The following is a 21646-nucleotide window of genomic DNA, read 5'->3' as shown; positions in this document are numbered from 1 at the left end:
CTCTTGCATAGTTGCTCTCTTGCATAGTCATGGGACCGACTTCACAGTGGAGACATGGTCCTTGATACGTCTCCGCTGTTCAAACCCCAAATGCCTTGTGTTTAAAGATTGCCCCGGGAATGCTCTTTACATTTCGCAGTTAGAGCGAAACTGCGAAACTGCCGTGGTTGTCACATCTCCCTCGGTCAGGGTAGTTAGGGCTTCAGGCTTAGTCTGATCTTTGACTTCAAAAGGTTTGAAAATCACAGACTAGTTATTTAGCTGGGTTTTACATATTTGGGAAGAACGTTTTGTGTAACTACTGTGTTCTCAGGCCACCCTTTGAAGTGGCACATAGTTTTATCTGTCCTATCTTTCCGTTGTGAGGTGCTCCACTAACCTGTGGGGAATAAGTATTTCGGGGGAAGGGGGTGATGTACTTTGAAATTGTAAATATTCTGTTCCTTGCCCAGTTGAATTTGAATTTGTGACATATATTTAGCTGTGTTCCTATGTGCTTTTCTCTTATTCTATGTCATAATCCATTACTGCCATTGTTTTTGTGTCTGGAATCAACTCGTGTGTCCCACGCAGGCATCCTTCTGACCCTGTGTAGGACCCAGCGGCCCACACAAGGCTGTGTTCTTTAAGTGGGTGCTCTCCTTTCTCTCCTCCCACGCCTTGGGAACTCCACATCCCCACAATTGTCTTGTTGCTCAGCCCTCCCTAATGCTGGGTTGTTTTCAGAAAAGACAAACAAGAATCGAATTCTGTCCGCAGTGCTTCTGTGCCAGTGTACTGGGTTGTACAGAATGGGACGCATTTAATCATGAAGACTTTAGACCTTACATGCTTACCTTTACATGCTTAAAATCAAGAGCCATAGCTTGGAATTTGGCTGGTGACTATTGCATGTAGCCCACTGCTTATTAAATAGTCTTTATTATTGGTGTGGCCGTGCACTTATAAAAATTAGCTTTTTGCATATTGTGTTTTGGTTCACTATGCAAATGATATATTTTATAGCATTTTACTGTGTCATAGCATAGTTTTTCTATTAACTGTGGTGATTAGAGTAACTTGGTCCTAGTTAACACTTCGGGGAACTGTGGCATAAAGTACTTTATTCTTTTGGTTTGCTTTGTTCTTGTGAGAGAGCCTTCCTGTACAGGTAAGGTTCGGCTTATTATCATCATCCTGCCTCAGCCTGCCAAGTGCCAGGATTAGGTCTTATTATTGGGTCTTAGTAATATCATGTCTCCTACCCTGCCTTTCCCCCTCTGCCCTCATCTCTCGTTCATGTGTCTAATGTCAGTCATCACCGAATTGTAAGTGTGTGCGTTTCCCCCTCATTGAGGAAACCTGTTCATAAAAACCTCAGTGTCTCCCGTGCTTAGAATAATGCCTGTCGGAATGGATGCTTAACTGATGGGTTAGAGCTTTTGTTTGTAGTATTTAACATGCAGTAAGTTCTTATGGTCCTTTATGAAAAGCAGTAAACCACCAAATAATTGTTAATTCTTTCAGAAATTGGATAAGAAGTCGTCCCCATCAACCGGAAGCCTAGATTCTGGAAATGAATCAAAAGAGAAGTTATTGAAAGGAGAAAGTGCTCTGCAGCGTGTGCAGTGTATCCCTGGCAACACCAGCTGCTGTGACTGTGGTCTGGCAGACCCACGGTGGGCCAGCATCAACCTGGGCATTACCTTGTGCATTGAGTGCTCTGGGATTCATCGGTGCGTATGCTCAGCGGGAGCGGAGCGTTCCTTTGGGTTAAATACAGGTTGCAAATTATTGTGCGGGTTTTTGTTGTTGCTGTTTTTGTTAGTGAGTCTTTTTTCCCCAGTTCTCTAATTTAATTACTAGTTTATAGTTGCACATTGTAACCAATGGATAATTTTAGTTTGTAACGTGTTTTTGATGACTTTGGTTCATCATTCATTAATGACCACAGAGGATCCATCCATATTTATATGTAGGTGCCATCTGTGTGTGGGTAAATGCACAAATAGTTGCTTGATATTTTCATATAAGAATAATGCTATCTTTTTTCCCTATGTAGGAGCCTTGGGGTTCATTTTTCGAAAGTAAGATCTTTAACTTTGGACACTTGGGAGCCAGAGCTCTTGAAGGTGAGATAAGTATTTGCATGGAAACATTTCATGGATGGTGGTTGATGGGCTAACAAAGTGGAGGCGTGAAGACTGAAGTAGACTGAAGTAGAGAAGGAGATGGCCCAGGAGGGAGAGTCTCAAAAGTTTTGTAGCAGTGGACAAGGAGTTAGTGGTTGTTTGGTGATAGGACTCAAATACATGGAGTCCATAAGCAAGTTCAGTGAACTCTGTCACATCCATCTTAGTATTTCTATAAAGTGGAAGTGAGGGACATTTAAAATAAGTATGTCTAACTTTAATTCACTGTCCTTGAATTGGCCAGTGCTTGTTCTGCCTACCTGCATACGATGCTCACTGTCAGGCATCCTGCCCAAGCGTGGACATAGCAGTCGGTAGCCTGTGATATAGAGTGATATGTAGATAGACACGTAATAACTATGCCTTTTATTTAGAGGTTTGTTATTAGTTTTAATTATGTGTTTGAGTCTGCATGCGGATGTATGCACCAAGTGCAGGTGCCTGCAGAGGTGTTGGCTCCCTTGCAGGATGCCTGCATGCTATCTGTTCAGTACTTGTTACAGGAGTGACAGTATTCTGATAAAGACTTATTTAACAAACTCAGCCTTTGGCTCATTTTAGCTTGAAGATGTCTTTGTGGAATGACCAATTGCAGTCTGTAAAGAGGAATTAGTTAATTGTACCCTCTTAAAGGAATTTTAAAGTTTAGCTTATTTTTAGGACTTTTAATTTTTAGCTTCTGTTTTTATTTTCCTGCCAAATAGCTTATGTGTGAATTGGGAAATGATGTTATAAATCGAGTTTATGAAGCTAAACTGGAAAAAATGGGTGTAAAGAAACCACAGCCAGGACAAAGGTATGATTATCGTAATGTGCTCCTTCCTCCCCTAATCAGAGCGACGACATAGCAATGTCAAGGCGCTTTGCCACTCAAGTGTTCAAAGTTCTGCCAGTGGAAGGCATTTAAAAAGAAGCACTGCTCAGGCTCAAGCCTTACTTTGGTTCCTTAACACCTACTTTAAAAGCAAGGGTGTGCGAGTCAGTGCTTGCCCTAATCCCAGCTCTGGGGAGGCTCAGAGACAGGGGATCCAGATGGGCTTACTGGCCAGCTAGTCGAAATGGATTAGTCACGTCCAGGTTCACTGAAGGGCCAGATCTCAATAAACAAACAAACAAACAAACAAAATATATATGCCTGTTCTGTAATTTTCCTTATTTTAATTTAAAATGCTTTGGTCTTTGGTTAAAATAGGAAAGCCCAAGGTCTAATACTAACTATGGCCACACAGCAAATATTAAAAGTGATTTTTTTCTTCTTTTTTTTTCTTTTTTAGTTTTTTGAGACAGGGTTTCTCTGTATAGCTCTGGCTGTCCTGGAACTCACTCTGTAGACCAGGCTGGCCTCGAACTAAGAAATCCACCTGCCTCTGCCTCCCGAGTGCTGGGATTAAAGGCGTGAGCCACCATACCTGGCTAAAAGTGATTTAAATTACACTGGCCTAGTTCAAATCTCAACATAGGATTATGGCAAATGAAATTCTATTTCTAAAAATAAATAATCCTGACTAAACCTGGTGTAAACCACACCAGGGTTTCTCTGTGTAGCCCAGGCTGCCCTGGAACTCACTCTGTAGACTAGGCTGGCCTTGAACTCTCAGTGCCTGCCTCTGCCTCCCAAGTGCTGGGACTAAAAATGTGTACCACCACCAACTGGCTGGAACAGGTGTATTGTATAGTTATATAATAAGAGAAAATCACCTTTTGTCTACTATAAATCTGGAACCCTGTATGTTTTATTGTCATTATTATATGAAAAAATTATGACCACCAGTAGTGATTGTTCAGGATATGACAGTATCTCTAGTAAAAATGAAATTAATATAAGTATGTGTGTGTGTAATGTCATGTTTCTAATATAAAACACAAGGGAGTATATATAGAGCTACATGCAGACAGACAGTAAGAGAGTCACGGAGTGCCATGTAACTGAGCTTTCAGTGGGTTATTTGTAGTTCATCTGACTGTGAAATTAGCTTCTTATTTAGAAGGAACTCATGTCATACAACTTTATATGTCAAGCCTTTACAAGAGGGTGTTCAATTCCCTGGACTTAGGGGTGGTTGTGATATGAGTGGGATCCAGGTCTTCTGGTAACTGCTGGGCCATTCCCCTGGCACCCCCACCCCTGTTTACTTTTAACTAGTGGTGCTCATGCGCTGTTAGCCATGCTAAGAGGCTCCAATAGAGTATTTTGTCATTTTTTCTGTTTCCCAGACAGGAGAAGGAGGCATATATCAGAGCGAAATACGTGGAAAGGAAATTTGTGGATAAACACTCTGCATTGGTGTCTCCATCTGAGCAGGACAAAAGGAGCAGCTCTAAGAGCTGTGAGGACCAGCGGCTGAGCCATGCCAGAGCATCCATCCACACCCCAGGTATTTTACCTGCCATATTATCCTGAGCTGAAACCACCTTTTTAATCTCACAATTATGGCCATGGTAGGTTTTTTTTTGTTGTTGTGGTTTTGTAAATACTAGAAGCCTATTTCCTTCTGTGCATTCTAAGGGAAAACTGGATTTCTTTGTCTTAAGACTGTCACTTGATATAGTCCCACGGTTCAAATTTCTAGGTACAGTCTGTACTCCGAAGAGTCCAGCTGCCTACTAGCCAGGGGAGATGGGATGATAAAGCAGTTACGCCTAGAGCCCTGGGTATCTGGTTAACCGCTGTTTTCCTCCTATGTCCTCCCTACACCTCCCCAGTAACGGTTCTTCCTGCCCCCGTTCTCACGGCCTGCTCTGTGCTTTGCTAACTTGCATGTCCCCAGTGGCTGCTGTAACTAGCGACGAGGCCAGGCGGGAGTCTCTGTTCTGTCCTGATGAGCTAGACTCACTCTTCTCCTACTTTGATACCTCTTCAAAGCTGCGTAGTAGTAAGTACTGTCATGGAGCCTTCCACGTCTGTGCCAGTGCTCATTGTGCGGTGTGGCCATTGCTCTAGACGTTGCCCATTGTCTCAGGGTTACACATTACCACAGCCATGCAGGGATTAAGCTCTTCACTCCCCCCCACCCCCCCAGCATTTGTGGGGTAATGAGATGTGTTAGAATCTGAACGTTAGTTTAGTCTCAGGCCTTGTCATTGATGTTCCTGTGAGCTAAGTTGCAGGACTGAGATGGCAGTGAGTTTGTCATGCTGGTGGTGACTCAGTTCATGCTTCCATGTGCCAGCTCATTCTATAACCTGTTGCGTGTGGGAGACAGTGTTCTAAGTGATGTGAGCTTTAATCGCTAGCCTTTTTTTTTTTCTTTTAAAAACACAGTCAAAAGTAATGACAGTGGGATCCAGCAGTGCTCTGAGGATGGACGAGAATCTCTACCTTCCACGGTGTCAGCCAATAGCTTATATGAGCCTGGTGAGTCCTGACGAAAGCCTGTGTTGATGGGGGTGGTTTGTTGTAAAAGGCGTGTGGCAATTGTCCGTTATTCCACGGGTGTGTTTGCACCTGTGTGCTCACACGAGGGCCAGAGGTTGAGGTCTGGGGCCGTTCCTCCTGGCTCTCCACCTTCCTGCTGGGCAGGGGAGGAAGTGTAGTTGATGTATTAGAATGTGTGTGATGTGCATGCTGTGTGCACACCCGTGGTAGTATTGATGTCCCATTACCCTATCTCGTGGTCTCTGTAACTGGCCTCTCCTGACCATTAGAATCTCAGTCCCTAAACTCCACTCTGCTTCCTGTCAGATGGCAAAGGTGGCATTTGTTTAGTGTAGAGGAGAGGGATCCCCCAGTATGTAAGAAAGGTCCCAGTTTGTGTTCTTTTGTTCAGCGTATTTATTCTAAGAGTAACTCTGCCGTTACTCATTTGTTGCTCATTCCTTCAGTGTTTTATTGCCTTTTCCCAGACTTTTACTGTAAGATTTAGATTTACTAAAGGAGAATCACGGAAATATTAATGGTGTCAGGCAACATAAGAATGAAGCCCAGGGAAGGGGTTAAGCGTGTAGAAATGTTAAAACATTTCCTGCAGTGTTACTAATTATAAGAGGAAATGTATCTGGAATTATATTTTGCAGCAGTCCCTACTAGAACAGAGCAGGCATTAAGAATTTCTCAGAACTTAAAAATGTACTGGTGAGACGGCTCGGCAGGCAAAGATATCTGTTGCCAGTCCTTTTGACCTGAGTTCCAGCCAGAGACCCACTTGGTGGAAGGAGGGAATCAACTCCCAAAAGTTGTCCGATGGCCTCCACATTCACACCTATCCTCCCTGAAATACAGATGTTAAGTGTAATAAAATTTCTCATACATGTTCAGTCTCAAATCTAATCAATAGTGACTTCAGACTTTAGAGTATAGATAACACTATAATGATTAGTCTGTAAGAAGTAATGAATCTCTCATATGCTCATTGGTATTGATGAATAACCAACCAGCCACCATTTCCTCTGTCACAATGTTTCCATAGTGAGCTGAAGAGCTCACTTTCAAAATTGAGATGTGTATATACATAAGTATATATGTATATATGTATATTTATTTATGTGTATGTATATACACATACATACACTATAAGGTATCCTAGCCTCTTACCTGTCCTGAACTTATCTCCTTGACCATTCTTAAGTTTACACCTGCCAGGTTTAAGTTCGTCTTCACTTTGCTGACCAGTCACTGCGATTCACCCAACAGAACTCTCCTTCCTTCTTGCAAACTCTTTCTGTACTTGTTACAATATTTGCATCCTGTGGTATGAGCACATTCTTATTAATGTATTTGTGCTTTGCTTTCCAGAAGGAGAAAGGCAAGAGTCTTCTGTGTTTCTTGACTCTAAACATCTTAACCCAGGACTTCAGCTTTATAGGGCTTCGTACGAAAAAAACCTTCCCAAGATGGCTGAGGCTTTGGCTCACAGTGCAGATGTGAACTGGGCTAATTCAGATGAAAACCAAGCAACACCACTCATTCAGGCTGTATTAGGGGTATGAATTAATGCATTCAGGCTGTACTAGGGGTATGAATTAATGCATTCAGGCGGTATTGGGGTGTGAATTAATGCATTCAGGCTGTATTGGGGGTATGAATTGATGTACTGAGATTTTCATTGATCTGGTAAAGTAGAAAATATAAATACTAAACTAAGTATCATTAATGTTACTGTTCTAAGAGGGGTTAGAAATAAAGAATTCTCTCACTAGTGAGTTCTGAGTGTTGTAGGTGTTTCTGATTTGGGAGGGGAAGCTGGAAGAGACTTCTCAGAATGCAGGGGGAGGAGTGTGTTTTGCTGGACTTGAGACTGTAAATGGTTCTGTGTTAATTAGTTCTCAGAAGAGACAAATCTAACTCCTTTCTTTCTTGTCTGTATTTATGCACTGTCATCTTCTTCTCTTCCAGGGCTCTTTGGTGACATGTGAATTCCTGTTGCAGAATGGTGCTAATGTGAACCAAAGAGATGTCCAAGGCCGGGGACCGCTGCACCATGCCACCGTCTTAGGACACACAGGGTAGGCTATAGTGCTTAGATAGGCACAAGCTTCCATCTTGAGAAACTATATCATAATACGTTTTTATTTTTATTTAAATTAAAGTTATTATGTAGAATCTGTAAAGAGTGCATTCTTCTGTCGTGCTGGAATCTGAAAGTCAAATGATCTCATTCAGAAGGGAAACCTCACTCGCTGTTCCAGCTGGTTGTGTTACTACCGGCATGACCATAAGTACCGAGGGCAAGGACAGGGTTTGTGTGGCTCAGACTTCCATGCCACAGTTCATCAGGGAAGGAAATCAGGGAAGGAACTTGAGTCAGAGTATGGACCAGGAACTGAAGCAGAGACCACAGAGGAGGCTGCTCACTGGCTTAATCAGCTCGTTTGTTTTTTAAGTTACTGTGCATATGTCTGTGTGTGGGCATGTATACGATGCAGTATCTGAGGAGGCTAACGGTGTTGGGTCCCCTGGGGCTGGAGTTACAAGTGGATGGATGAGCAGTGTGTGTTCTTATGCAAACCCTCAGCTGCTTTCTTCTTATGTAGCCCAGGCCTGCCTGCCTTCCTGCCTGCCTTCCTATGGTAATACCATCCACAGTGGGCAGGGCCCTTCCACATCAGTCAACAATCAAGGCAGGCCAGTCAGAGAGAGGCAGCTTTCAACCAGGGTTCCCACTGTCCAGGAGACTCTAGTGTATGTCAAGTGGATGATAATAACTAACCATTATAGCTAATGTACAGATATAACTAACCAGTCTAGTTAATGTACAGTTATAAACTAACCAGTATAGCTAGTGTACAGATATAACTAGCTACTATAGCTAGTGTACAGATAAAACCAACCAACATAATTAGTGTACAGATATAACTAACCAGTATGACTAGTATATAGTTATAACTAACCAGTATAGCCAGTGTACAGTTATAAACTAACCAGTATAGTTAGTGTACAGTTATAAACTAACCAGTATAGCTAGTGTACAGATACAACTAACCAGGATAACTAGTGTATAGTTATAACTAACCAGTGTAGCTAGTATACAGATACAGCTAACCAGTATGGCTAGTGTACAGATACAACTAGCCAGTATATTTGAGGTTTGTAAAGATCTCAGTCATCTTTTATTATTGAAATTTGTTCATTGAATGTTGTAGAATGCATTAAGAATTTTCTAATAAAGTGTTGTTTAAGTTAGGTAGAACTTTTTATTTTTGGAGTTGAAATGGATATTTTTTCTCTTCATACTATCTGAGAAATGCTGTTCCTTTAAACAGGCAAGTGTGCTTATTCCTCAAGCGAGGTGCCAATCAACATGCCACTGACGAGGAGGGGAAGGACCCTCTGAGTATCGCCGTGGAAGCAGCCAACGCTGACATAGTAACCCTGTAAGTGTCCCCTTTGTACGTACTTCCTGTACTGCATGTGGCTTATACAAATGGCCATGGCTGTCCTGGAGCTCAGTATGTAGACCAGGCTGGCCTTGAACTCCAGAGGTCCTCCTGCCTCTGCCTCCCAAGAGCTGAGATTAAACACCAAGCTCTGGGAGCTTTCAGCTCCATGTTCTGTATGCTGCTTCTCTGGGTACACTGGTGTGGCACGCATTCAAAGATGCACAGGTTCACTTGTCCCTCACAGTAACTCTGTGAAGACATTATTCTTATTATCCTCGCTCTCTAAACAAGGACTCTCACCTCCGAAAATTTGAGGAATTAATAAATGTTAAAGCTAGAACTTCATAATAGAATTTCTGCTCTAATGCCTGGACTCTTGGCCACTTATGATTATTTTTAATACAAAATACGTGGTTTTGAATGTTTGGGTTATTTTTAGAAATGTGATATTGTCAGCTGTACTTCATTTCATGAAGCTGATGGAAGCAGGTTTTAAGTCACACATGATCATTCCATTCAGGCTAAAGGAAGCTGAGACTTGGTGACCCCTCTTGTCTAGAAACACACCTGTCCATGCTGCTCTCAGTTCAGAGAAGCCCTGAGACTGCTTAAGCTTACACGGAGACCTTTGGACTTGTGATGTCCCACCTTGTCCAAATCTCTAGCCAATAAGACTCAGACCAGGGAGGGGTTATTGTTTCTGTGAAGGCTGTTGCCACCTATATCAATCAGCAGTCAAGAAAATACCCTACAAACATGCACACAGGCCAGCCTGATCCAGACAGCCCCCAACTTGAGATTCCCCCAGGTAACTCTGGCCCATGTTTAGTTGACAATTGAAGCCAAGTAGTCAAGAGCCCTTTCAGAGCGTCCACATAGCAAAGGAACACTTGTGAGCCATCCTTAGTTCACGTGGCCAGCAGGGGAGGGGAAGGGGGATGTCAGCGGCGGACACAGAGAGCGTGCTTAGAGAGCTACACTTACAAGCCATCCTTAGTTCACATGGCCAGCAGGGGAGGGGAAGGGGGATGTCAGCAGCAGACACAGAGAGTGTGAGGGCTCTGCCAAGGCTGCAGGCAGTGTGGTGGCCTAGAGGGACAGGTAGCACTACAGAGAATACCTTCCGTGTTGTGTAGTTTTGTTTTCAGAGAAAGAGGAAATACTTGCTTTTTTAATCCAATGTTGCCTGTCTTCCATTTTGAGGGTTAGTAACTCCCAAAGAATGTATGACCAGTATGGTAACCCTGGGAAAAGTTCGGTAACCCTTAGTCACTTACTACAGCGCTTACATATCAAAATATATTCCATTATTTAGATGGAACACATTGCTTATGTGTTGAGAACTATCTCACTCGGGGTATGCTAATGAACTGTGGCAGGCTATCACTTCCCCACTATAGAAGGAATAATTTCAGCAGGTGGTTGTAGCAGCTAGGAATTCTCTGAAGACTGGAGGAAGCAACCTGAAAGGATTGTGGGCACCCAGCGTAAATAAGAATCATTCACTATTTGCTCATGAGGGTTATATGAATGAAGGTGAGACATGGTTGTTTTTGTACTGCAGATTGCTGGTCCAATGCACAGTTTTACACTGACAGATGCCTGTAAAGGAGTAATTGTACCGGCACATGTACTAACTGTCTATGTAGCTCATTTGTCCATGTGTACTTGTGTGACTTCCTCTAAGAGCTCTTCTTCTTCATTCTAGGTTACGCTTAGCAAGAATGAATGAGGAAATGCGGGAATCAGAAGGACTTTATGGACAGCCAGGTCAATATTCTACTAACAATCATACTGAAATGCAGTATAAAAAGTGCATTCAGGAATTTATCAGTTTACAATTGGAAGACTCATAGTTCCTTAGCTAACTGATGTGATATTATAGAGATTTTATAATGTACTTGTAAATTGTGAGCTGTTAGCTTCTGTACTGTACTTACTGAATTCCTGGGTGGCTAATCCTGGGCCTTTCCACAAACTCCTGTTTCTATTTCGGTACACTCGTACTTACTGTATCCAGCCAGTTCTGGCTGCTGGAGCCCTTGTCTGCTGTACAGATGTCTTCCAGGAGCATTCCATGGGGAGTGTGCTGACCACCAGGCTGTCACGCGCTGCAGCAGAGAGCAGCCTCCAAAAGGATTCTCATTAGCTGGCCAGTGAACAGAACAAAATGGTTTTCTTTTTGTTATTCAGGGAATTTCTATACATTGTGTTCAGGGAACTAAAACAAATCACCATGTGTTTTGTATATAAAAAGTTAGTGTAGAAAATACTAAGAAAAGGTTTATTGATGTGTTTTGTATTCCAATCTAAGAAGGAGTTGAAGATTTAAAGTAAAAACTTACCAGTAAGTTGGAAGTCCACAATGGGTATAGAATTAGTTAGAGAGGCTGAATTTTATCCATAGCTTTGCCCCGGGCAACTGTGCCCTATTTGCTGGGGTAAGTAGATATATTTAGAACAGTGTTCTGTGAACCGGATGGCGAGGTAGACTTATTAGAAAGATGTCAATTCATGATCACCTCAGTGTTTGTCTTGAGTGATCTTCACCTGTGGGTCATGGTGTAAGAAAAGGAAGAAAAGTTGATAAAACTCTTCTGTTTGATGGACACATGCTGGGTAGCCATCTGCACAAAAACCGACATGCATTCCAGTTCATGAATTTGAGTGTATGAGTTTCTAATCTGCTTTATATTCATACACATATTACTAACCGTTTCAGGAATTTATGACTCAAGTACCTACAGAAAGACATTCACTTTGCAAGGAGCTTATTTGTTTTATAAAAATATATTTGTTTTATGAAAATGAATATTTATATTATTATTTTTGAAGTGGCCTGGTGATAGCATCTCTCATTCCTGCTGAAGCATATTCTGAAATTTCTGTACTTTCTGTTATCTTCAGCCACTGAGTTTAACTATAGTAATCTCTAACTGTGTCAGTATGTGATACAGTCATCTCTAACTGTGTCAGTATGAGGCCGTTTTTTTCTCCTCAGAGGACTATATTTACTATTTATTTTTGGCCTGATATAATAAGGAAGAAGAAAGGGCCTGGGTCAGATAGATATTTCTAACCCTAGGGTGTTGTACTTTAATCCTATGGCTCGCAGTACCGCCAAGTCAGGATACTCTGAGATACCGAGTGTGCTAATACGGGTCAGACTCAGCATTAACTCTGGATTTCACACATTTGCTTCAGAGTTGGATGTTAGCTCTTAAATAAGTTCTAATTTTGTAACATATCTTTAAATGATAGTATTACAAGGCCAGTTCTGAGGCCTTTGCATTTAAGCACTTTGAATAAAAATTGATCAAAGAAAATGGCATTCGTGAGGCAGCCCTGAACTGTAAGGCTGTAAGTTGTTACATTTGCATTTTCCTGAAACTGTAAAAGTAACTGTTAAGCTAGCTACACCTTCCTTAAGGTGCTTCACTATGCCTGCCCAGCTGGTGAGCCAGAGGTCAGAGGCCAGCAGTCAGTGGTCCCCTTGCTCTGCAGGTGGGAACTTGTAAGGTCAGGACCTTCCTGTTGGCTTGAGTTTCTTCTGTGTCACCCAGGAGTGCTCAGGTGCCCCTTTCACTGTGGTCCATGTGCTGTTGTGTGTAAGGATGGGAGCTTCAGGTATCAGTAGGAGAAGATTTCTTTTTCAACTTTAATGAAAACCTGAAAACAGGCCTCACTTTAAAACGTTTTTGAACCATCTTCAAATTTTAATTTAGAAGTTAAAAAGTATTAATTCTGCCAGCAATGCCAGGTTAAAAATAAGATTAAAAGAAACTATTTGAGAAATATCTTGAAAATAATTAGAGTTGAAGGTCAGTTTTAGGGCCCAGTGTTTGAGGTGACTAGTTGGGGTGTGTGCACGTGGCGTGGTGAGCACCCATGCTCTCTGGTTCTTCTCTTCCCGTCTTCCCGTCTGAGTCCTTCCTGGCACAGCAGATGTGCCTGGTTCCAGCAGCAGCTCTTTGCCTGCAGACTTTGCCTGACGGCTTCCTAGCCATAGGAAGGAAAAACATCGTAGGTACAGCAATTGTCAGTCTGTTGATAGTGACAGGCCTGTTATTTAAAGGACTCAGTTATAATGCTTAACAATCATGGACTTATATCCAAGAAACCTCATTTCTCAACTTTAGTATCTATAACCCTGTGGACTCCCATTTTTCATGGACAGTTGTATTAAGAGCAAACAGCTTTTAAAAGGAAGGTGGATTCTCTTTCAGCAGCCTAGAACTCTTAGGAGGCCTGGCCAGGTCAGAGATAACACACATTGCTCTCAGTGGCGGGCATCAGTTAGGTGCTTCCTATCCCAGTTCTGGGTCAGGGTCACCAGGCTCTCAGCCAGTCACTGCATTAGGGAGCCACTTCTGGTCATGTAACCGTAGCTTCTGGAACCTCTGCAATCATTTCTAGAAGGAAAATACTCTCAACTAGTGGGACAGGATGATGCCTGTGGTCACAGAGGGTGGGTGTCACATTCTTCTGAGAACACTCGTTTCAGTAGTGAGGTCACCGAACCCTCTCAGTCGGCCTAACTGCTGTCGTGATGAATAGTCTGAATACCAAAAACTAAAAGTGAATTTAAACTGTCAGTGGAAACACAGAAGTCTATATTTTAAAACTTCAGAATTGTTCAGGCACATAAAACACTTGAACTTTCTGAATGGGAAAAAATGTGGTTTAGTAATTTAAATAATATGCTTAGCTGATTTTTGTAGTGAGCTGTTCAGTGTATTAATAGGAAGATTCTAGGATAATGTCTCCCAGAATCTTGTTTATGTGTTCTAGTTCAGACAAATTAGATTTGCCTTGGGAAATTTTTCAAGTGATTAAAATTCTCCTTAAAGTTTAGCTAATGAAGTTCACTTTGTGTTGGCTATTTTAAGTAGATCACGATTGTTGCTTCTGACAACACATTTTGAGGTCTAAGGAAGGTAGCATACTAATAGTGCATCATTAACTTTAAAAAACTGAATTTACCAAGTTGTGTGTGTGAAACTAGAAACTTCCCTTCGTAGTGTATGAACTCTTCAATGTTTGCAGTCCGTGAGACCAATGACGATCACAGCGCCGCGGCGCTCTCCTCCGAGAACGTGTGTCATTCCTCCAGTGACGGGAAGGTCTTAGAGTTAGTTGTGCATGGTAGAATGGTTCCACTAAAGATGTACTTGTATAATATGTGCTAGGTGATTTAAAATCAAACACTAGAAAATCATACAGAAAAACAGCTCGTTACACAGAATATGCATCGCTGAATGTAGAAGCCATATATTGCCATTGTACTGTTGTAATACTTGAGAACGCTCATCTGGTGCTACCTGTGACTGACTTGGTGTCAGCGTCTGCTAGATCCTCCTCCTGTTTCTTCCTAATATATAATGCGTGCCTTTTATGTTACTTCTGGTGTTGAATGGTAAAACCAATGTGGTATTTTTGTATTATAATCTGCACTTTACACTTTCTTGGAAAGTAAAATTCTAGACTATCTGAATAGTATTTTAAAATATTTATAATGTTTACAATAAATATTTTACATATTTTAATTCAACATCTACAAAGAGAAAAAAATTAAACTATTTTGTATGGTTTGTTAACTGTTATTTAACGTTGCGCTCCTGCTCCTCTCAGTTTATTTTGCGTCCAGTAGGATGGCCAAGCCCAGGAATGGGCTGTAATTTGTCATGTGCATAACTGGACAGTGGAGTAGCCTTTAGTGTGCTTCAGTCGTGGTGAGCGAGCCTTTCCTGGCCTCCAGCTGGCCTGGGAGAGGCTCTTCTCACTGCACTTTCCCGTTTTAAAGTAGATTGATTGGACTCAGCTAATTATTCCATGTATCGATTAAATTCCCAGGATTCTCATATATTGCTTTTTGCATAGACTAAATGTTAAAAGGCACTAAATGTTAAGAGTACTAACCTCGTTTTATTAAAGTCCATGTGTTATGTTTTTAGGTCTTTTTACTAGACTTATCTGTCCCTCAGTTGTTTTCTAATTCTCTAGCTTTTGGTATGACACTTGTATCTTCCACAATCTTGTTTTCAACGACTTGCCAAGTTTACTCTACTGTTAACAATAACTTAGTAACAAGATTGTCATTAAATGGGACACATGGTGTCTTAGGGGAACGATAAAACTATGTGGTGACAAGAATCACACAAAACAGTGTTTTATGCTAAAGTGAAGAGAAGCATGCCAGGAGTCTGTACCAAGGTCATGCTGAGCAGGCGGTGTCTCGAGGAATGCATCATTCCAAAACAAGATTTCTCCTTCGAGGGTTAATCTGTATGTATGTATATAGTTCCTCAGTAAGAGAAATTGTGTCCAGTTTGTTATCATGTCCTTAACGTACATCTCGGCAAGAGTGTTGAGTGTGCACACATGTGAGCAGATTCGCAGGTTTCCTGTCCCGTTTTGCTTAGTATTCTTGCTCATAAGTCAGGAGATGGCGTGGAGCTCTGGTTTCATGGTTACATTCTGCCCTTTTGATTTACTGAGTTTAGTAAACAGTGGATCAGATACATTAGTTCTGAACCTCGAAGCATGTGTGAACTACTTTTTACAAACAACTATTTCAGTGTAAAGTGCTCCTGGTTGATGATAGTGCATGAAGCTTGTCCCGCCTGATGTCTAGGCAGCCCATCACCTTAGTAACGGGTGTTCATCAGAACCTTCACTAGTATCCGGCTTTAACTTTTATCCAAGACAGTATTTTCTTATCAAACATGCTGTTTACTTCATTTCAAATAACCCCTCTTCTTTCCTGTGCTAATGATTGTGTTTCTTCGCATTGCTTTCAAACGCTTGCGTCTCGCTCCTCTCTATCTCTGAGCTTCCCTCTGCGGCACATCTGAGACCCTTCTCTCAGGTACAGCCTTCCCTTTCTTACACACTTTTCTGGCATTGTTGTTAGCTGGCCTTTTTCCTTCAAAAAATAATATTGGAACGAAACCTTAATGAGATGTAATGAGTCTTAAAGTTGTATGAGTAAAATTGAACATTGTTTCATTAATATCTGCACTGTATACATTTTAACAGTTTCTTTATTTTCCTTTCATTCAGGTGATGAAACTTACCAGGATATTTTTCGTGATTTTTCTCAAATGGCATCCAATAATCCAGAGAAACTCAATCGTTTCCAGCAAGATTCACAGAAGTTCTGATCCTTTTAACAGGGGGAAACTATGAAATTTGGTGAATTCTTAACATGTACAACCAGAAACTCACACCTTTTTTACTACTTTAATTCCACTTAATTTTGGTAGACATTGAATAGTTTGGAAAAACGGTGCCTGTTCATTTTGGATTTTTGTAAATGAGAACAAGATCTCTCATAATTGGGAAAGGGAGAAATCCTCTATAGTTCATCTTTTATTTAAGAAAAAAGTCTTTTCAGTGGGTTGTACTCTTATATAAAGTTGTATCAAAGGCATTTCTGAGTTCTGAGGTGCTACACTGCTAGACCTCGCCATCCTTGCCGTGTGTGGGTGGGACTCTGGTTCCCCTAGGAACATTCAGTCACAGAGTCTGCATCAGGTGGGAGCCTGTTATCTTACCTGCTTGGAGCATGTGTCTTTTTATAGCTGTCCTTATAATAGTCGGTGGTTCAGACATAGGTATGTGCATTTTCTGGTAGCTCAGCTGAGGTGCCCCCCAGTGAGTTTGCCCCTCGCTCACTCCGAGTCCCCAGCACCACGGCTGCCGTGTGAGTGGCCCACACTTTACTCTTTAGATTCATTTCGTCTTACAGTGGAAAGAAGCTCTTACCATTTTCTTTCTTCAATCACCCAAGAATCCTAGCTCAGCTTTTGTTGTCAGGTTGATGTCCTGAAACCTTGACAGATCGTCACTATAATAAAACCGGATTTCAGACGTTGGCTATTGCAACATTGGGCTTTCTTCAAAACACAGTGATGTCAAAGATAATATTTTAGGGCATTTTTATATTTAGAATTAATCCATTTTAAGATATATATTTTTTACTGTTGTTACTCCTGGTGAAAGAAAAATCTCCATGGAATGGGAGCGAAAGCTAATTGTTTTTCCTGTTTATACTAAAATTTACCAGCAATAAAGTTCTTTTATTTTTTTCTACATTTATCTTGTGTACTATATACAACAGTATACATTCTTTTAAATTGTATCTTGTATATAGCTTTAGAATTAAGTGAAATAAGTCATTTTGAGTTCCAAAATTATGCACATGTGATATAGTTTGTCCAGTCCCACCTCTGATTGGTTGGTTGATGTCTTGTCGAAGGACAGGATGCAGGAGCGGCTGCCTTGTAGCCCATTGCCAGCACTGTTGATGATACTCACTCTTTACAAGCTGTTTGTAAGGAGCACTGATACTCGGCTTCACAGAAACATTTGAAATGTATGGAAAATTATAGTTAATTAGTAAAAACTTTAACATTTTCCCCACAGTACATAGAGCTTTACTTGAATTAAATATAAAATCAGAGTCTAAGTAGAAGTTATATTGAAATAAATTTGCCACCCAGATTGGGTCCCATAGTTGGACCGAGTTGCAAGCATACGATGCTTATTTCATAAGCCACCACACATTAAGGATAAAACTCTTTTGTGATTTGTTTCTGAGGAAGTGCAAACCTCCACAGGCTGAAAGGATTTTGTCTTTGCTGTCTCCCCTCAGACTTGCAGGTCCTCTGGCCTTGTAGGCATTTAGATAAAGGCAAACTGTCTCATGTGTGATATTTTAATTGGTATGTACTTTGAAATGTGTTGTCCTAAAACATGATCAAAGAAGAGAACCAGGTTAAAGATAGGGAAGAAAGCCCACCTCCTCCAAGGGGTTCCTTGGTTGCTCCTGGAGCTCCTGCCTCCTGTGTGAAGGTGCAGGTGGGGCTCTCTTTGGTTCTGCTGCTTGGGGCAGTTCCCCCAGACCTGCTGCCTCCCCGCTGTGGCTGTCAGTAGTGTCTTCTGCCCTATAATGACGAGAGTGTTTTTTTTTTTTTAAAGCCTTAAAGATTCAAGTGAAATGCCTTAAAGATTATGATGGTTCTGAATATCTTTAGAATTCAGATTTAGCTACATCACTTAGTACTGTGTAGAGGCTAGCAGTACAACACTACATTGCTGTGGCTTACTTCATTTTCTCAATGTACTGACAAATTGGATGAGAGAAAGGACTGGAGTGTAGCGAGGCTTTTAATGAATAGTTTCAAAGGAGGTGAGTTCTGCTTGTGCTCACTGATAGCTTTCTGTAGCATGTGGCAGTATTCCGGTCCACACATTAGAGAGATGAACACACACAGTGCCAGCCAGACACTCAGGCTGCTTGTTCTGACTGCCCTGCTGTCTCTCCAGGACGGACATGCTGATAATAGTTTCATTCTTTATTATTCATCTGTTCTTTTTCATGCTCTCACTGATGAATAAGAATAGAGGCGCTCTGAAGGGTGCGTTAAGCGCAGCTTTACCGTGGCTGTAGATGATAAAGGTGACCGAGCAGCAGCCGTTCACCAGGCTTCATTGCATCGCACGTTTAAGATTTCCAAAATTTCAAATTTATTTTTAACACAGACCTCAAAGATTAATTCCAGCATTACAGGGTTAACTAATTGACGCTGGTGTTCGTTGTAGTTTAGTGAATTCTGGCATTTACTTCCCCCAAACTAATACAGCTTGCAACTTACTCTTTAGTGCATCAAAGGTGCATTTGGGGGAAAAATAGATATGTTCACATTTTACAAAACTTAAATTTGTGATCATGTTAGCAGTATTTAAAAGTAAAATTGTCTGCATATTAGGTATGATTACAAGCCAAGCTGTGTTTAAAACTAAACTGCTACCCACTTTGAGTAATTGGACATTCCTAGATCACCCATTTAAATTAACTCTTTGTGTGGTTGCATTTTGACCATTAGCAGGACTAGAAAATGTGTATTTTTTTTTTAAATGAAACCCTGTATCCATAATAACTTCAGTTCATGTTCCTTCTTGGATCCAGGGCACTGAGAAAGTGAATGATGAAGCAAAGGGAACCGTAAACTCCCCTTTGTGCATGTTATGACTTAGGCTGGACTTCCTGTCACCCTTTGTCTCCTGAGCCCACGGTCTGTGCCTGTCAGCCTTGTCTGTGTCTCCATTCCCAGCCTGCCCTTCTTGTTTTGCAGAGATGGTCACTTGCATCACTCGTTGGAGGCAGAGCCGACCATGACCCAGGTCTGCCGTATGCTTCCAAAGCATCCGTGTCCTGAAAGGATGCGGCATCGCTGTAAGTCAGCAGCTTTCCCTGTCTTTGACAAGAGACTTCAGATACTCTGGAGAACCTCATTGTGGAGTTTAAAGGAATAGATTGGAATTTGAAAGCATCAAATTGTAGAAACGTCTACATTTTTTTTTTACAATACAAAAATAAGAGGAAAATCTTAAAAAGTTAAACTCACCATTTATTACCCTGTAATGTTTTCTAATGAAACACAATTATAAAAAGGGGGCTGGCTTCCACCTGGCTGAGTCCTGCCACCTCTCAGGGGGACTGTTGTGGGTATCTTCTTCTGTTTACATAGAGGGGGATCATGTGGACAAAGAAAGATTCAATTAAATACAATTTTTCTTCGTATTGATCTTCTCACTATCTTATTTTCTAGATCTATCTCATCCCCCAACCTTATTTGGGGTATTAATTAATTTTTAACAGGGAAAGCTTGCTGTGTTATCGAGATTTTTAGCACCATTTTACCCGAAGGCTGAAGGTTAGCTCTTGGAAATGACAAGTTCCTTTAAAATATATGTTTACTTTGCTCTGTGAAATTTCTGGATCATTCCGGTCATCAAGGCTGATCACATGTACTATTTCCTGCTACCTGTGAAAAGGATTGTAAGAATGTATAACCAACACTCCATTGCTTTTTATTAGTGTGTAGAGAATTTGTATCTAATTAATGAATGTAGTTTTACTGTAGTTTGTCATTGTAAATGGAACAAAGTACATTATCTTTATAGTTATTCTAAAATGTACATTATGTAAGAATTGTAAATAGACTTGATTACTTTGTATGCTGAAAATTTACAATATTAAGTCAATAAAAATATCTCACTTCTGGCACAGTTGTGGCTGTAAGAGCTCCACCTCCTTTTGAACAGTTGCTGTAAGTGCTCCAGCTCCTTTTGAACTGGGTTGGGTTCGGTCTAACATCTGCTCTAGCTGAGGCCCAGTTTGGCTTTTCCACCCGTCAGGTTATGGAGGTCCTTGTTGATCCTATTTGCTGATCACTTCACTTCAGAAATCCATGTTGATACTTAAAGTGTCTTCTCCCTGATTCCAGAGATGGTGCAGCCCCTACGTCGTGCACTGAAGACCACAGATTTTGTTTTAAGAGACTTTGGACTCTACTGCCTCTCCCATTGCTATGTCCGTTGGAGTTCCTAATCTTGGCAACCCAGCACACTCCATCCTTTAGCAAATGTTTTAAATGAAGGCAAACAGCCTGTTTTCCTTTCTTATTGTTTTCTGGTTTGTTTTGTTTTGAAAAACATCATCACTGCTGAAATAAAGTTTAAGTCACATAAAAGGGCTGGGTCTGAGGGTGGGTGTTGTAATCTCAGCATGCCAGTAGAGACAACATGAGCCTGCTCCAAACAAGCAAACAAGCAGTCAGAAACCTCACCCAGAAAACAAGACTCAAATGTAAACAAAATTATTTCTAATTCTGTTACTTACTTGTGCTGTCCAAGATGGAATCCACTAGCTACAAAGTCGCTTGTATATTTCATGTGCATGTGTGTGCATACTTGTGTGTTTGTGGGTTCATGTATGCACACGTGCAGGTGGATATATGTGCATGTGTGTCCTTCAGCGTCGCTCCTCAGGCACAGGTTCTATGCTATTTGAGGAAAGGTTTCTGGATGGCTTGGCACTTGTCCCTTAGGCCAGATGACCAATGAGCCCCAAGGATCCTACCTCTGCCTCTCCAGTGGCCATTCTGAGTTTACAAGCATGTGCCAACGTGCCAGACTTGGAGACTTGGGTTCTGGTGACCACATGTGGATGCACCTTGTGCTGTGTGACAGGCACTGCATTGCCTGAGCTGTTTGCCCAGTCTGCACAAATCCAAAATAAAGTTAGGCAATGATGAATTAAGTCTTCAGGCATAGTGCTACATCGTGAGAGTTCAGTAGCCACATGTGCCTAGTGACTGTTGTTCTGGACAGAGTGGGTTATAGATTACATTTCTCTTTGACTAACGCTGGTTAGGAAGCTGCTGCCTTGGTATAGAAGCCCTTCTAGACCTTTGGGTCTGTGTGCACTGATACAGCAGACAATATTGCTTTATGACCTTCTTTTACTTAGACAGGAATATTTTTTAAAACTTGGTGAAAAGTTCAGATGTACCAAAGTAATTTTAGTCACAGGTTCATGGCAACATTTTTCTTTTCTTGGAGCTCCCCGTCCCCCACTACCTCCAAACCCTGGGACCAAATCCCAGATCATGAGTCTTTGAAAGGATCCTGTGTAATGATATCACACTTCCTTAAACTGCATAAAATGATCAGATCTTTCCAGTTGTCTCAAACACGGTTTTTCCAAGTCAGTTCACCAATGTTCATAGTCTGAAGTTGGCTAATACGTCTCTTAAAATGTACAGGTTTTCTCTATATTAAAAAATTATCTGTGTGCAGTTGCTGAACAC

General features: G+C 41.4%; 1 protein-coding gene across 6 annotated transcripts in view; it reads left to right on the top strand.

Moving 5' to 3' along the window:
• Positions 1-17083, top strand: part of Acap2 (ArfGAP with coiled-coil, ankyrin repeat and PH domains 2) — a 105658-nt gene extending 88575 nt beyond the window's left edge. For 2 of the 6 annotated variants that reach the window (XR_015045674.1, XR_015045675.1), the window contains 11 exons: positions 1507-1715; positions 2042-2111; positions 2876-2967; positions 4386-4546; positions 4940-5044; positions 5434-5526; positions 6904-7091; positions 7504-7613; positions 8871-8981; positions 10696-15855; positions 16050-16133. Coding sequence is in view for 4 of the 6 variants with exons in the window: in XM_029470652.2 (XP_029326512.1) it covers positions 1507-1715; positions 2042-2111; positions 2876-2967; positions 4386-4546; positions 4940-5044; positions 5434-5526; positions 6904-7091; positions 7504-7613; positions 8871-8981; positions 10696-10757; positions 16050-16150 (1302 nt within the window). In the remaining 2 variants the exon portion in view is untranslated. Of the gene's footprint in view, positions 1-1506; positions 1716-2041; positions 2112-2875; positions 2968-4385; positions 4547-4939; positions 5045-5433; positions 5527-6903; positions 7092-7503; positions 7614-8870; positions 8982-10695; positions 15856-16049 lie in introns of all 6 variants that reach the window. The other 4 variants (XM_029470652.2, XM_029470654.2, XM_021184603.3 and 1 more) reach the window with 2 other exon arrangements.
• Positions 17084-21646: the final 4563 nt, after the last annotated feature.

Source organism: Mus caroli, unplaced genomic scaffold, assembly GCF_978045245.1.
Source record: "Mus caroli unplaced genomic scaffold, Mus_caroli_1 scaffold_17, whole genome shotgun sequence".
NCBI lineage: Eukaryota > Metazoa > Chordata > Mammalia > Rodentia > Muridae > Mus > Mus caroli.
This window is presented reverse-complemented; position numbering and strand designations above follow the sequence as displayed.